We start from the raw sequence: 16204 nt of genomic DNA, 5'->3' as shown, positions 1-16204 counted from the left end.
GGACAAAAGCAGAAACGGAGCCCAGCCCCTGCAAACCACTGGGGGAGGAAGCCTCTGGGGAGGGCGCCCCCTCCTGGATGTTTTTTTAAATGAGTCGGACACACAGAGCGGCGAGTATTTCCCAGACAGCTTCTTTGTCTTTCAGAAGACACACACACACACACACACACGAACAAGCACAGAGAAAGCACCAAAGAGGGAGAATTGAGAGATTAAAAGGATAGTGAGGGTGTGGTGATCCAAAATCCGACCGCAAGGCGAGCTGAGTGATGTTTGCTGTCATTACCAGAAGCTTCTGGTTGACAAATACTGTCTGGTATTTCCTTGCTGATTCTGTGCCCCTCACTGCAAGCCCTGGCAAACCCTAACGCTGTGGCCCACTATGCAAATGACCTGAGTCACGCTGCTGGGACTTACCCGTTCCCCTTTAAAGCAACGTGGAGTTCAAGGCAGTGCTGGCACAGGGTGGAAGCCATGGCTTGCAGCCCCAACTTCTCCTGGCTCCTGGTCTGCTGGTTGGCGGTCACTGTGGCAGAAGGTAAGGACTTCATATATCACTGGGGGGTCTGCAAACTCCTGCATTGTGTGGAGAGACAAAATCGGCTCCAGGATTACACACTCCTATGAACCCGAAATACACATCCAAGGCCTCCATCGGCCAGTGTGGTTAGAGAGATGGAGATTGGATTTTCTCACCCGAAGACCTTGGCGCAGACTCAGCACCAAGTCTGTGGCTGTAGACATCGGGACTCTCTCACAGGAAGGGCCACAATTAATAAAATTCACTTTCGTGGGATTGTGAAGACTGGGTGAGCTCGCAAAGCTGAAGAAACTCTTCCAGCTAGAACATTTTACAACAGCACCAGTTATTACTATACACTGCTAACAGCCTTGACCTTGAATTACAGCCCTGTCTGCTGTTATAGATCTCGTGCAACACAAGGATTTGCACGTGGTTGGTGCTTAGTCTCTATCCATTTAATTAACTTCACCTGCTAAGCAGTGTCTTGGCACTCTTTCTTCAGGGTTGTATTGGGTTAACTTCCTCATTGTTCCCATTTCCTTTCCCCCACTACCTAATTTCCAGGTGGCTTGTGCCTTAGAATTGGTTTGCAAACGCCTAGGGAGAGGTAAGAAAAGGGTAAGGAAGGAAGCAGAAAGCAAAAAAAAAAGGTGAAGGAGATTCTGGCGGGGACTGGGCCTGGCATCTTTTTCAGTTTTCCTCAGTTACAGAACAGCAGCTAGAAGTCTCTGGGGTCAAATGCAGCCCTTCTGCCGGTTCACACCCCCAGGGGGTGTTCAGGGGCTCAGTAAGACCCTTGGAATCCCCCAGCAACTTCCCTGCTTGCAGCCAGCAAACCCATGACAGATCAGAGAGGGGACAAGAGCTGGTCATGGGGCACCCAGAGATCCCCTTATCCAACCTCTCCACCAACTCCAGCCATCAGGAGATGAGGAGGTGTAGCTTATAAACAACACCTGCCCCCAAATTCCAAAGCAAGGCTCCCCCAATCATCACCTGCTGAAAGTGACATCACAAGGAGGCATTATATGGGGCAGATGCTTGCTTGGCCTAGCGTTGAGACCACATCCCAGGAGTGCCTGGGTTTGACTACCAGTCAGGCTCCTGATGCCAGCTTCCTGCTAATGCAGATCTTGGGGGGCAGTGGTGATAACTCAAGTAATTGGGTTCCTCTTACTCATGTGGGGGATCTGGATTTCATTCCAGGTTCCTGGCTTCTGCCTTGGCCCAGCCCCCACCTAGTCGGGCCTCTTATAGGCATTTGGAGAAAGAACCAGCAACTGGGAGCATTCTTCTCTCTGTTTCTCACATAAATAAAAAATGAAAATAAAAGAGGCATCATAAACAAGACTGACCTCCTGCCAACTTCTTTCCAATTTTTTTTAAAGATTTATTTATTTATTGGAAAGACAGAACATCAGAGAAAAGGCGAGAGAGAGAGAGAGATTCCATCCATTGGTTCACCCCCTAAATGGCTGCAAAGATCAAGGCTAGGCCAGGCCAAAGCCAGTAGCCAGTAACTCCATCAGAGTTTTCCACATGGGTGCAGGGGCCCAAGCTCTTGGGCCATCCTGAGCTGCTTTCCAAGGTGCATTACCAGCGATCCGGATCAGAATTGGAGCAGTGCCAGGACTTGGACCCACACTCCTATATGGGATGCCGGCATCACGGGCAGTATCTTAACCCACTGCACCACAACACTGGCTTGCTTCTTTCTAGTCTACGGGAATGTACAAACATGGGCCTTCTGCACTTTCCAGAAGGCTTTGTAGCTGCATAGCTAAACAAGTTATGATGGAATGAGAGATTTCCTCTATTCACATATACAAAACATGAATTGAAACTTGAGACTTGATTTCTTGAATTTGGCTCATTCTTCTCCCACAGTCGCCTGAGATCCATCAAATGCAGCTTCAGTCTGGCCCAGCAGCTCAGGTCCCGGCCGCTGCTCACTTACACATATCCTGAGTCTGCCAGTCAGGGTCGTGAGCGGCTCCCCACCCTCGTCCACCTCTCTCTCTCTCCTCTGTGAAGCAGCTGCGCTGCCCTCTCTCCCTGCTGTCACCTTTGTGTGTTGCAATTCTGCTTCAAGTCCTAACATTTCAATGCCACCATAGTCTTGCTTCTGCAAAGCCTTTCCTAAAATATGTAAATTTTACATTACAATTTCTCTGTCACCTTTGTGCACTTGCAGCTACTGGCACATCACCCAGGCTGCCTTCTGCCCTGAGGTCCTGGTCCATAGTCCACGTTTATCTTTATCATCATTAACTTCTCTGCCTCCGGCACAGCCCCTGAGATAGCAACCTGCACATTGCTGGGATGACTGAACAGCACCGAGACAGTCATTCTGTGATTGTACAAAATCAGTGCAGTTACAGTTACTATGAGTAAATTAACCACGGGATTTAAATGTATTTCCTTCTGGCTCAATTCTGAAATTTGAGATGTTTTCTAAGACTCCGTGCATCCTTAAACATCAAACATAAAGCTTACGTTTCTTAATATCAGTGTAGCTCACTACAACCAGCTACTGTCTGCCCAAATAACCACAGACTACAGGTAATTATAAAAAAAAAATTCTTCACATCAGTGCCCTTTTTGCTAGAAGGACTGACTGTTGGTATGTCATGAATTTCATGTTTAGACTATAATAAAGCCACTTAAAATATATCTAAATTCCAAGAGATATTTTGGCTCGCTTTTTAATTATACTCTAATTTTTTTAAAAAAGATTTATTTACTTATTTGAAAAGCAGAGTTACAGAAAGAGAAGGAGAGACAGAGAGGTCTTCCATCCATTGATTTCACTCCCCAAATGGCCACAATGGCTGGGGCAGGGCCAGGCAGAAGCCAGGAGCTCAGAACTCCATTCGGGATTCCTATATGGCTCACAGAGACTCAAACACTTGGACCATCTTCTGCTTTTCCAGGAGTGTTAGCAGGGAGCTGGATTGGAAGTGGGGCAGCAGCGACTTGAACCAGAGCTCATATGGGATACCAGCATCACGGGTGGCAGCTTAATCCTCTGCAACACGTCAGCCCCTATACTCTAATCTTTAAAATAAACTGTTAAGGAAAATTTTCTGGGGTTGGAATTCAACAACATTCACTGAGATCCACAAAAATATATACAGAACATTCCACTTTTGCCTGTTCGTCACTGAATCCATCAAATACTCAACGAGCACCACTGTGTGCCAAGGCAGGGGCCTGTGCTAGATGCTGGGGATACAGGCAGTGACCAGCGGAGCAACAGTCCCTGTTTTTAGATGCCTAAGACCAGAAGACCTTCCTCTATCTGTCTCTGTCTCTCCATCTCAAGCTCTCCTTCTCTCTCCTGCATAGTTGTGGCACAGCAGGTTAAGCCACTGCCTTGCAAAGCTGGCATTCCATGTGAGTGTCAGTATGAGTCCCAGCTGCTCTGCTTCTGATCCAGCTCCCTGCTAATGTACCTGGGAAGGCAGAGGAAGACCGCCCAAGTCCTTGAGACCCTGCATCCATGTGGGAGAAGTGGATGGAGTTCCAGGTTCCTGGTTTCAATCTGGCCATTGCAGCCACCTGGGGAGTGAACCAGCTCTTCCTCTCTGTCAGTCTGCCTTTCAAATAAATAAATAACACAAAAATCATCCCACTATCCCCAAGAGGTAGAGACATGGTAACTTTTACAATTACAGAAACTGAGATCTCTCTGAATCAATTCAGTTCTACCTGGGCACTGTGCTTGGGACGAGAAGACGGTAGTCTACAAGATGGTCAGTGGTGTGCTGTGAAAGGGGACTCATCAGAAGCCCTCGAAACACTGCAAGGAGCCTTAATCCACCTTCAGATGGGGAAGGAGTCCCTGCGGATAAGAGACTTGGAGTCTGGAGAGGAGTTGGTCTTGCAAACAGGGCAGGCAGTGGTACTCTAGGCCTCTGGAACAACTTTTTAGATGCTTAACACTAGAAGATCTTCCTCTATCTGTCTCTATATCTCAAGCTCTCCTTCTCTCTGCCTTTCAGATAACATGAAAACAATATATATTTTTTTTAATTTTTGACAGGCAGAGTGGACAGTGAGAGAGAGAGACAGAGAGGAAGGTCTTCCTTTTGCCGTTGGTTCACCCTTCAATGGACGCCGCGGTAGGCGCGCTGCGGCCGGCGCACCGCGCCGATCCGATGACAGGAGCCAGGTGCTTATCCTGGTCTCCCATGGGGTGCAGGGCCCAAGGACTTGGGCCATCCTCCACTGCACTCCCTAGCCACAGCAGAGAGCTGGCCTGGAAGAGGGGCAACCGGGACACGATTGGTGCCCCGACCAGGACTAGAACCCAGTGTGCCGGCGCCGCAAGGCGGAGGATTAGCCTAGTGAGCCGCGGCGCCGGCCAAAAAACAATATTTTTTTAAAAAATGCCAACCCTGGGAGGCAGCAGATGATGCTTCAAGTCCTTGTGTTCCTTCCACCCATATCGGAGACCTGGATTGAGTTCCAGCATCCTCCCTTCAGCCTGACCCGGTCCCATCTGTTGCAGGCACATGGGGAGTGAACTAGTGGATGGAAGACCTTTCTCCATCTGTCTCTGTATCATATATACATATATATATATATAGAGAGAGAGAGAGAGAATATGTATGTATATATATGTACATGTATATGTATATGTGTATGTGTGCATATATATCCACCCAGGACCACTGATAACTTTGGCCAAAGCAGCTTTTGTACAGTGGAGGAGGCAGTGTCAGCTTCTAATGGATTAAACAGGTACAGAAAAAAATGGAATCAGTCCTTGTGTAGACTTTTCTTTAAAGAAAAAAAGTTGGGACCAAAGAAGTTCATGGCAGAGCATCTCAACTTTCTCCATGAAAGAGCTCAATAATCTACTAAGAAAGGGAGTCAGAACTTCAGTGAGAACTCCCCAAATGAACGAAGATAACTGAGAAGTTTGAATGGGGATGGGAGGGGACAGCAAAGGCTTAGAAGACCATGGGAACAGAGCAGAACAAAGATAAACAAAAGAACTGCTGAGCGGTGTCAACTCAGCCAAAGGTAGAGACCATGAACGGTACGCCCCTGTTACTCAGATCTAAGGCCTGAATTGTGTAAGGTGTGGCAGTTTCCCAAACCAAGCCCTGTGGCTCCCAAATTTAAAACAGCAGTGCTAGACAATCAGTGACCTGACACAATCCCCATGTGTCTGGTTTGCTGGAGGGATGTATTTTATGTGGTGACTGGAGCCAGTTTCTCCTTGACCTTGAGCCCTTGGAAATTTCCAAAAGAGAGCTCTTAACACTACTGGACATCCCAGAGCCTGGGAGAAAAACTGCCCGGCTCTCACACCCAACTGTCAGAGGAGGCTTTGGAGGGTAGCCTCAGGTTTCAGGAGCTGAGATGAGCATACGGAGTAGAGCTTCACAGAGCGCAAGGCCTAGCCAAGCCTGATCTGACAGCAAAATGTTAAGATGGGTTCAAGACGAGGCTGGCTTCTCCCACAGTGACGAGGTTCTGGGCAGAAATTTTTCATGTTACACAAGTTCAGAACTTATCAGAAACAATGAGTAATGTGGGAGTGAATCATCTTTTGTGGCTCAAAGCGTCTTGATCTAATTTCAGTCATGGGATTTTGACACCCAGTAGTCTGAGTGGGTATGGGGTTAGTATTTCAAATAGATGCTCATTCAAAGTAGCTTTCAAGGAAAGTAGAGCTGGAGGTGGGGTGACTTTTATAAGGATCTCTCCAAGCAGAACAGAGGTTACTCCCCTCATCACTCCATTGCCCCCCCAGTCTCTCGTCTTTCCGTCTCAGAGGCTGTCCCCATTCCACTGATTTTACGTCAGCCTAGCTTCTCTGCTTTCTCCACATCTAAGAGGCCAAACTCAGACTCTCCAGCCTGCAGCCGACACCTTCTGTTCCCCTTGTCCACTGACTCTCACATGAGAACCTCACTGGCCACTGACCAATCACCGAGGGTCCGTCAGCAGTCTAACCAGCTTTGCAGTGGAAAGTGTGCAGGGCTGCCCTTCCCAGGGGCTGTGCATGAACTAGAACACCTGGAAGGGACTGGGGGCATGGGCAAGTACTGAGCAAGAAACCTGAAACCAGGTGTCCTAGAAGAGAAGGGAATCATGTTCTCAACTGCCTAAGGGAAGCGCATTTTTCCGTCATTCACACCGGGCAGCTCTGTGCAGGCCCATTCTGGTAATCCTCTAAGGCGTGAAGGAACACTTTTCTAAAGCAAAGTTTACTTTTTCACAGCCAGTGCAACACTTGAACTTGACCTCAGTTTTTTTTTATGCCAAATTTCTTCTCCAAAATGAATTGCATCCTGGTCTTCAGCACTCTCTTCCCTGCTGCACTTGGATGCCTCCCACTTCTCTCAGGATCAATGTCCCTCCTCACCCAAGTGAGGCAGAACTGTCACAGTGATGGCCTTTGGTGGAGGTCACTTTTATTTTGTAAACACTGTCTTCCATTGACTTTTATTTAGTTATAATATGGACACAAAATCCACAAATCATTTTTTAAAGATTTATTTATTTGAAAGGCAGAGTTATAGAGAGGCAGAGGCAAAGAGAGGTCTTCCATCTGCTGGTTCACTCCCCAATGGAGCTGGGCCAATCCAAAGTCAGAAGCCTGGAGCTTCTTCCAGGCTTCCTACATGGGTGCAGGGACCCAAGGACCTGGGCCATCTTCTGCTGCTTTCCCAGGCATATTAGCAGAGAGCTGGAATGGAAATGGAGCAGCCGGGACTGGAACCAGCACTCATATGTGATGCCAACACTGCAGAAGGCAGCTTTACCTGCTGTGCCACAATGCCTACCCCATATCCACAAATCTTAAAGGCACAGCTTGACTACATTTTACATAGTAATATACATGTCTGTATATGTATAAACATTTATGTGTATACACAAAAGATCTTCAAAAAGTTCATGGCAAATGGATATTATGAAGATCTATGCATGACTTCAAGGTTTTTTTTACTAAATTTATTTTTTAATTTCATTTTTCACAAATGTTTAGAAGTACCCTCATACATATATATGTATATAGATGTAGATATGTGTGTGTATACACAGGAGATCTTCAAATAGTTCATAAGATGCAGGCGTTTGACCTAGAAGTTATGATGCCAGTAGGGATGCCCACATCCCATATCAGAGTGCCTCGATTCGAGTCTCAGCTCTGCTTCCAATTCAAGCTTCCTGCTAATGTACACTCTGGGAGGGAACAGTGATGGGTCCCTGCTATCCACATGGGAGACTTGGATGGCTCCTGGTTCCTAGCTCCCGGCTTCAGTTAGCCCAGCCCCACTGTTGCAGGCATTTGGCAAATGAACCAGCAGATGGGAGCTCTGTCTGTCTGTCTCTGTTTCTCTGACTCTCAAGTAAATATATCAATAAAGTCTAAAAGAAGTGCATGGAAAACATGTCATGAAAAAACTACGTATGGATTTCCACATTTTGGGAGTCAAAATAAATTACCCTACATTTGAGTTCCATTTGTCAACTTTCTGAAGCACCCTCTTATCTCTACATCCATGTAACAACCACCCAGATCAAGATAAGAACATTTCTAGAGTTCCCTGGTTACTCTTTCCACTAATTAACAACTTCTTCAACCCTAAGTCAAGTATCACTGTAACTTTTTTATTATATATATTATATATATTATATATATTATATATATTATATATATATATAATTTTTGAAGGTTTATTTGAAAAGCAGAATTACAGAGAAAGAGGGGGAGGCAGAGAGGAGAGGAAGGGAGAGAGAGAGAGGAAAAGAGACAGAGAGAGATAGAGAGAGAGAGGCCACAGTGGCTGGGACTGGACTAGGCTGAAGCCAGGAGCCTGGAACTCCACTGAGTTCTTCCACATGGATACAGGGACCCAAGCACTTGGGCTATCTTCCACTGCTTTCTCAGGTGCATTAGTAGGGAGCTGAATGGGGAGTAGCCAGGACTTAAACTGGCACTCATATGGATTGCTGACATTACAGGTGGTGGCTTAACCCACTGCATCACAATGACAGCCCCTTAACTATAGATTGTGCTTGTTTTTGAACTCCATATAAGTGGAGTCCTACAGTATATATGTTTTTGTGTAGTATGAATTCTTTTGCATCTAACCTCTTCTGCTCAAGAGAGCATGCATGGGATTCATGCATGCTGTTACGTAGTCCTTCCTTTGTGTTGCTCAGTTTCACTGTATGAATACACAGTCTGTGTCCGCATTTTCCTGTGGAAGGACCCTGGGTGTTCCCAGATTCAGGCTGTTTTGCGTGAGACTGCTATGAACGTCCATGCGTTAGTCTTTTTGACATATGCACAGAGTTCCCTGGGGTGAATTCCTCAGAGTGGAAATCCTGGGACATTAGGCGTGTCCACCTTTCATTCTACTGAGCCCTGGAAGTGTTTTCAGACATGCTCTGAGATCTCCCTATGTCTCCCTTCCCATCTTCCTCCCCTGCCACCCCCCTGAAGTACTTGCCTCCCTTCTGCTCCTGTTACCTGGTGACCGTTTGCTGACTTGCCTTTTCCTCCCCACAGGACAAGAGGTTGCCATCCCTCCCGCAGTGGCCCCTACAGACTGTCAGATCTTCACTCTTACCCCCTCGCCCACCACGAGGGCCCCAGCCACCAGGGTGCAGCTCATCACTAGGACACCCAGGTGTCCCTTCCACAACTTTCCCGGAAGAAGGCCCGGAGTCCACCTTGGGTTTCCAAACAGACCTTTCTTCCCTCCCAAGTGCAACCACCGTTTTGTATTCCAGCCATTTTACGGGCCGCACGGTCGCCTTCCTCCTAACAATTTCCCCAGGACAAGACTTTATAGCGATAGCTCATCTGAAGAAAGCAGAGAGGAGAGGGAAGCCAGTGCCTCAGACTAGGTGAGAAGATCGCCACTCTTTCCTGACAAGAAGGAGTAGATTTGAAGACTAAGTTTCCTAGACACCGCTGGTCAGAAATTGTTCTCTTGGTCAGAGCGAGGTGCATCTGCAAAGTGAGCTTTCACAGAAATCACACAGTCAGGCCAAAGAAAAAGTTTGGGAGAGTCTGACTATAGATAATATATTGAAGATACAAATTAAATGATCTAACCCTAACAACATTTATTTTCACTGCAATCTTTAATGTTAACTTTTTAAGCAACTCATACAAATGATGGAAATCTCTCACTGTTTCTCCTGTTGTTGTCATCTAGACACTAACTAAATGATAAAATTCTCCTCAAGCTGTCACATGGTACCAGGCTCAAAAGCCTAATTAATGTTACCTGGATGTGCTGGCACCTCTGGAACTCTGAAGACATCAGTGTTCATTTGACTTTGGGAACCTTGTATTTTTGGGATAGTATGAGCAAAAAGTCCACAGGTTGCATTCAGTGGTTATTAGTTTGGCCTCTCCTCCTACAACCTCCCTTTCATGCCACTCATCTTGCCTGTGACAACACAATTTTGGTTTTACATATGTGCCCGGTGGCTTACACTTGTGCTGCTCAAGAACTATATGCAGAAGTTACTGCTGCTGCTATGGCTGCTGCTACAAAGAAAAAACAAGACACAAAGAAGGGGCTGGCACAGCAGGTTAATGCCCTGGCCTAAAGCGCCAGCATCCCATATGGGTGCTGGTTCGAGATCCGGCTGCTCCACTTCCAATCCAGCTATCTGCTATGGCCTGGGAAAGCAGCAGAAGATGGCCCAAGTCCTTGGGACCCCGCAACTGCATTGGAGACCCAGAAGAAGCTCCTGGCTCCTGACTTTGGATTAGTTCAGCTCTGGCCATTGCAGCCATTTGGGGAGTGAACCAGCAGATAGAAGATCTCTCTCCTCCCTCCCCTCCCCCTCTTTCTGCCTTGGCCTCTCTGTAATTCTGCCTTTCAAACAAATAAATAAATCTTAAAAAAAAAAAAAAAAAAACTTAACAGTTCTGAAATCTTGTTCCTTATGGGCAATTGCAGACATCAGGTAAACTAAGACAAATCAATGGTTAATTAGCAGCTTTATCACTCATCACTGCAGCTATTGAGCTATTGTAGAAAGCAGCCTCCTCCAATAGAGCTTCTTAGGAAGAATCTTACAAAACAACTCCAGAGGGGCCGGCATAGCGGGTTAAAGCCCCGGCCTTCAGTGCCGGCAACCCATATGGGCGCCAGTTCAAATCCTGGCTGCTTTACTTCTGATCCATATGGGTTGCCAGCACTGCAGGCGGCGGCTTTACCCACAGCGCCAGCCCCTGTGGCACATTTAAGTCACTGTCAGCAGTGGGGCTTGCTAAGTTCCTGATTGAAAATGAAAATTTTAAAGGAGGTCAAATGTTTTTACATTTGGGAATCTATTTGAGGAGGTCTGCTAGTTTGCCAGCGCTGTCGTACGAAGTAGGACAGACGGGGTAGCTTAAATACCAGGAATGTCTCTTCTCACAGTCCTGGAGTCTCAAAGTCCAGGATCAGGGTGCCACCAGTGCTGGTTTCCTGAGTCCTCTCTCCTGGCCTTGCAGATGCCCATGTGCTGATGTCCCCCTTGTGGGACCAAATTTCCTCTTCTTACAAGGACACCCAGTCAGAGTGAATTAGGGTCCACTAATTGATGGATTCATTTTAATTTAGTCACCCCCATTAAAAGCCATTTCCAAATACAATCACATTCCAAGGTACTGGGGGTTAGGACTTCAACATACGAATTTCAGGGGACAGAAGTGAACCAGTAATGGAAATGTCCAATTTTGATAGTGGTAACGCCAAACTCCCAGAACAACTCCATAAGAAAAGTTGGCTCTGGTTTTAAAAAAATGCAGGATTACAATGCTCAGTTACTTTTACACATAAGTAAACACAAAGAGGCTCAGCATGTTAAGCCACCACCTGAAAGGCCGGCATCCCATATGAGTGCCAATTCCAGTCCCAGTTGCTCCACTTCCAATCCAGCTCCCTTCTAATGCGCCTGGGAAGACAGCAGAGGATGGCCAAAATTCTTGGGCCCCTGTCATCCATGTGGGAGACCCAGATGCAGTTCCAGACTCCTGGCTTCAGCCTGGCCCAGACCTGGCTATTGCAGCCATTTGGGAAGTGAACCAACAGACTGAAGACTGACCTCTCTCCTTCTAGCTCTCCTTCTCCCTCTCTCCCTGTAATTCTACCTTTCAAATAAATAAATAAATCTTTAAAAAAGAGAACAGAGAAATATGATGTTTTTAAGCACAGAGAATATTTGACTTCTTTTTACAATAAAATGCAGACAGATGTCAGATTCTTACAGGCAACTCCAGGCTTTTTTCTCAACAGCAGAGAAACAGATGAAGGATGGAGGGGCTAAAGAGGAGCCAGACCTGAGCCTGCTTGTGTGGGGCAAGCAGCGCTCCACATCTTGGCCACTCCCAGAACCCACTGAACATGGTGAGAGCTCTAACCCGAAAATCACACAGATGTGCAGCAGTAGCAGAACAGATGGCTTGGTTTGGTTTCCCACATGGGAATGCCACACAGCAATGGAAAACAGTGGCTTCCTGCTGGGCACGAGGACATAGATGAGTCTGACAGATTTCACTCTGGAGGAAGCCAGACACAGAATACATATAGTATGACTCTGTGGATGCAAAACTCAGGAACAGGTTAAACCCACCCGTGGTGACAGAGTCAGAGGTGGTAACTGGCAGAGAAAGGGCAAGAGGAAGCCTGGAGGGAGCCAGAAGCCACCCATATGTTGCTTGATCTGTGTGGCAGGTACATGGGTGTACATATTTATCACACTATGTGGTTAACATTTATGTATTTTACTATATATGTTGTGTATCAGTTGAAAAAATTCATATACTAAAAAGAAATCCAATAAATATACACTAATTACAATTATGTCTTGTTTAGCAAATAGGCATTTGAATATTCTGTTGACTTGTTGTACGGCAGATCTAGCAGAAGTTCCTCAAGTATTTTTTAGTACGGACCTATACGAATTTGCCTATCCCCAATAAGGGAACATATTTAAGCCTTGAATGTAACCCTATACTCATACAGTTACTAGCCAGAGAACCACAAAAACAGAAAGAAAGAAAAAAAAAACACTTTCCAAAGAGAAAATCTCTCAATTTCAACATGGGAAATGCACAGTAAACTTTGACTGGATAGTAGCAGTGCAATGATTTGTGTGTAAAGAACCATCACAAATGAACAAGTACACTCCAAAACTCTGGGCCCAGATGTGCAGATCTCGAGAGTGGCTGGTGCAAGCTGGCTTCCCATCCTCTTGCCTACCCTCTCCTCTCCAACCCATCTCATACTGCACTCTTCTCTCGCTCCACCCCACACTGTCTAGCTTGCTCACTCCCTCCTCAGGGCCTGTGCCGTGCTGGTCTCCGTCTGAAAGGCTCTTCCTACTGAGATTTCCTCTCTCACTTCTTTCAGGACGTTCACAAAATGCCACCCTCAGCTCCCAGGCCACCCTACTGTGCAGGCACAGACCCACCTCCTCTCCCGGTTCCCAGCTTCATTCCTCTTCCTAGCCCTATTCACATTCAATCATCTATATGCATTCCTAGATATCCTGTTGGTAATTTGTCCAGATTTTTGTCCTTTTGTTCATTCTTTTATCATCCCCAGGACTTAAAAACAATGTCTGCACATAGTAAGGAATCAATAAATACTTGTTAATAAATGAATTTTAAACGTCCTGATAGTCAATCCTATTTACTCCCAAATAAATTCCCACTTATCAGAGGATCCCAAAATTCTCTTCACCTAGAAAAAAGAACCACTGAGGAGAGAGAGTTAAGGCACACATATGCCTCCCAAATAAAACAGTTGCTGAACCCTGATGCATGCTTTCAACCTCCTTCCAGCAATTTTAAAACAAACCATTCTGTTTCACTACAATTTGTCTCCCAGTAGTTTGTTAGAAGATGGTTTGGAATGCTAACCAGAACTAGAGAATCTTCCAATTTAACAGACTACATAATTTTGGAATTTTTCAGACTTTTGCTAGCAGCATCTATCATTTTAAAAAAAGAAAAAACCCTCTGAGTCCAATCTTCTTTGTAAAATTCTTCTTCCAATGCCTAGTCAAGACATGCAAGTTCTCCTGGTGAGGTTAATTATTTGAGGTGGCCCTTGAAACTGTTATGCTTCAAATATCCTTCCAACAGGCACAAACTGTTTTTCCACCAATAAAATTTATGTACTTCCTGGCTTATGTTCTAAATAGCCATTTTACTACATGTTCTGCACATAATATACACTCTAACTTCTTTGGAAATATCAGAATTTCCTCCATTTGGACAGACGCCCACTCTCAGGACAGGGTAGAGTTCATATAGGGCAATAAATATGCTTTAGAGTTCTGTTTCATGTTGGCAAAATATTCACACTTTTCATAGTCTCTTTTAAGTTTTCTTTGGTGATATTTTTTCTTTCAAATAAACATGTGTAGAGTCTTAATGGTATAAATTTTAGACACAGATGAGATAGCTTATTTCTCCTAGACAACATTAGCTTCTGACCTTTTTCAAAATCAGAATTGGATCCCCACATGCAGAAGTATTTAACAAGAGTACTACCTTATACCTTATATAGAAATCAACTCAAAATGGATCAAGGATCTAAATCTACCACCTGATACCATCAAATTCCTAGAGAAAAACATCAGAGAAACTCTGCAAATGGATAAATAGGATTACATCAAGCTAAGAAGTTTTGGAACAGCAAAGGAAACGCTTGACAAAGTGAAGAGGCTACTGACAGAATGGGAGAAAATTTGCAAACTATGAATCTGATAAAGGATTAACACCCAGGATCTACAAAGAGCTCAAGAAACTCAACAACAACAAAACAAACAATCCAGTTAAGAAATGGGCAAAATATATGAACAGGCATTTTTCAAAGGATGAAATACAAATGGCCAACAGACACATGAAAAAATGCTCAGGATCACCAGCCATCATGGAAATCAAAATCACAATTAGGATTCACCTCACCCCGGTTAGAATGGTTATCATCCCCCCAAAAAAGAAAATAATAAATGCTGGCAAGGATGTGGGGGGAAAAGTACACTAATACAAATACACTGTTGGTGGGAATGTAAACTAGTACAAACATTATGGAAGACAGTATGGAGGTTTCTCAGAGATCTGAAAATACATTTACCATATGACCCAGCCATATGAAATCAGTGGCCGGCGCCGCGGCTCAATTGGCTAATCCTCTGCCTTGCAGCGCTGGCACACCGGGTTCTAGTCCTGGTCGGGGCGCCGGATTCTGTCCCGGTTGCCCCTCTTCCAGGCCAGCTCTCTGCTGTGGCCTGGGAGTGCAGTGGAGGATGGCCCAAGTCCCTGGGCCCTGCACCCGCATGGGAGACTAGGAGAAGCACCTGGCTCCTGCCTTCGGATCAGCGCAGTGCACCGGCCGCAACACGCCGGCCGCGGCGGCCATTGGAAGGTGAACCAACGGCAAAGGAAGACCTTTCTCTCTGTCTCTCTCTCTCACTGTCCACTCTACCTGTCAAAAAAAAATGAAATCAGCATACGGAATTAACCTAAATGTCCATCAACTGATGACTAGTTAAAGAAAATATGGTATATATACATAAGGCACTACACTCGGTCATAAAAAAGAATGAAATCCTGCCTTTTACAACAAAATGTATGCAACTGGAGACCATTATGCTTAGTGAAGGCAGTCCCAAAAAGACAAATACTGTATGTTTTCTCTGATACATGGTAGTTAACATAGAATAAAAAAAAAAGCCCCAATATATAAGAATGAAACTGACATCTTATAATTTGATTATGCTTTATAGCCCTTGTCTATATTCCTGTGCAAGAGCGGTGTTTCTATTTTTTACTTGGTGAATGTGATGGTTAGTGGTGTATTAAGCTTGTGATTACAAAATAAATAGAAAGTATGCTTTGCAAAATTAAAGAAAGAAAAGAAAGGCAGGCAGGGAGGTTGAGGGAGGGAGAGAGGGAATTATGGCTATCTTAGAATTATCTCTATGAAATATGTGAAATCTGTTCTCTTTATATCAGTAAATTTTTTTTGAAGTCAAGATTTCAGTGGGCTGTGCACATGAATTAGCTAACTAACAAGGTTGCAAATGTGTTTGGGGCAGCACCATGCAAACCTCCCATTCTGCATTCCCAATACAATCAAGAAAGCAAGCCAGTGCTAGTGTCGGTGCAAATTTTAATTTCGCATTCATTGTGGGGATTGACTTAGTTTGCTACTTACATAGACATCATACTTGAAAACTGTGTTTCCAATTAATTTCCAAGATGCTCAAAGCCTTTATTAAATTGGCATTCTTGGAAGTAGCCTTGATTGGTCTTCCTACCATTTGTGCCTTCACCCACCTGCCCACATTTCATTTTGTGAGGCAAACTTACTTGCATATTTCTCAACTTTTTTTTTACTTTGACTTGGGATTCCCAGCAAAGTCCACAGCTCCTGTCTACCTCCCAGGTTCCCACCAGCCTAGCCCTTCTCCAGACATTGGCTCTGCTTTGCTGACCTCTAAGTCACCAGCCACCTGCTGACATTAGGGGAACTCTGACATAAAGACAAGATGTCTCTTCTCCCAATCCATTTCATAAACTCCAGGAACCTGGACCACTAGAGTGCTTACCTAGAAACATCCACTAGAGACTGCCATGCCACTGGTGGGACCATCTGATGGCTGGCCATGCCTGTGTTAGACTAAGTACTCCTT

The 16204-nt window shown here is 45.2% G+C and overlaps 1 protein-coding gene across 1 annotated transcript; it reads left to right on the top strand.

Annotated features, from left to right (window-relative positions):
- The first annotated feature begins 448 nt into the window (after positions 1-448).
- On the top strand, positions 449-9494 carry ODAPH (odontogenesis associated phosphoprotein). The gene is made up of 2 exons (XM_062199213.1): positions 449-538; positions 9060-9494. The coding sequence occupies exons 1-2, from the start codon at positions 475-477 to the stop codon at positions 9398-9400; spliced, it is 405 nt and encodes a 134-aa protein (XP_062055197.1). The 5' UTR covers positions 449-474; the 3' UTR covers positions 9401-9494.
- Positions 9495-16204: the final 6710 nt, after the last annotated feature.

The sequence above is a fragment of the Lepus europaeus genome, chromosome 8, assembly GCF_033115175.1.
Source record: "Lepus europaeus isolate LE1 chromosome 8, mLepTim1.pri, whole genome shotgun sequence".
Lineage (NCBI taxonomy): Eukaryota > Metazoa > Chordata > Mammalia > Lagomorpha > Leporidae > Lepus > Lepus europaeus.
This window is presented reverse-complemented; position numbering and strand designations above follow the sequence as displayed.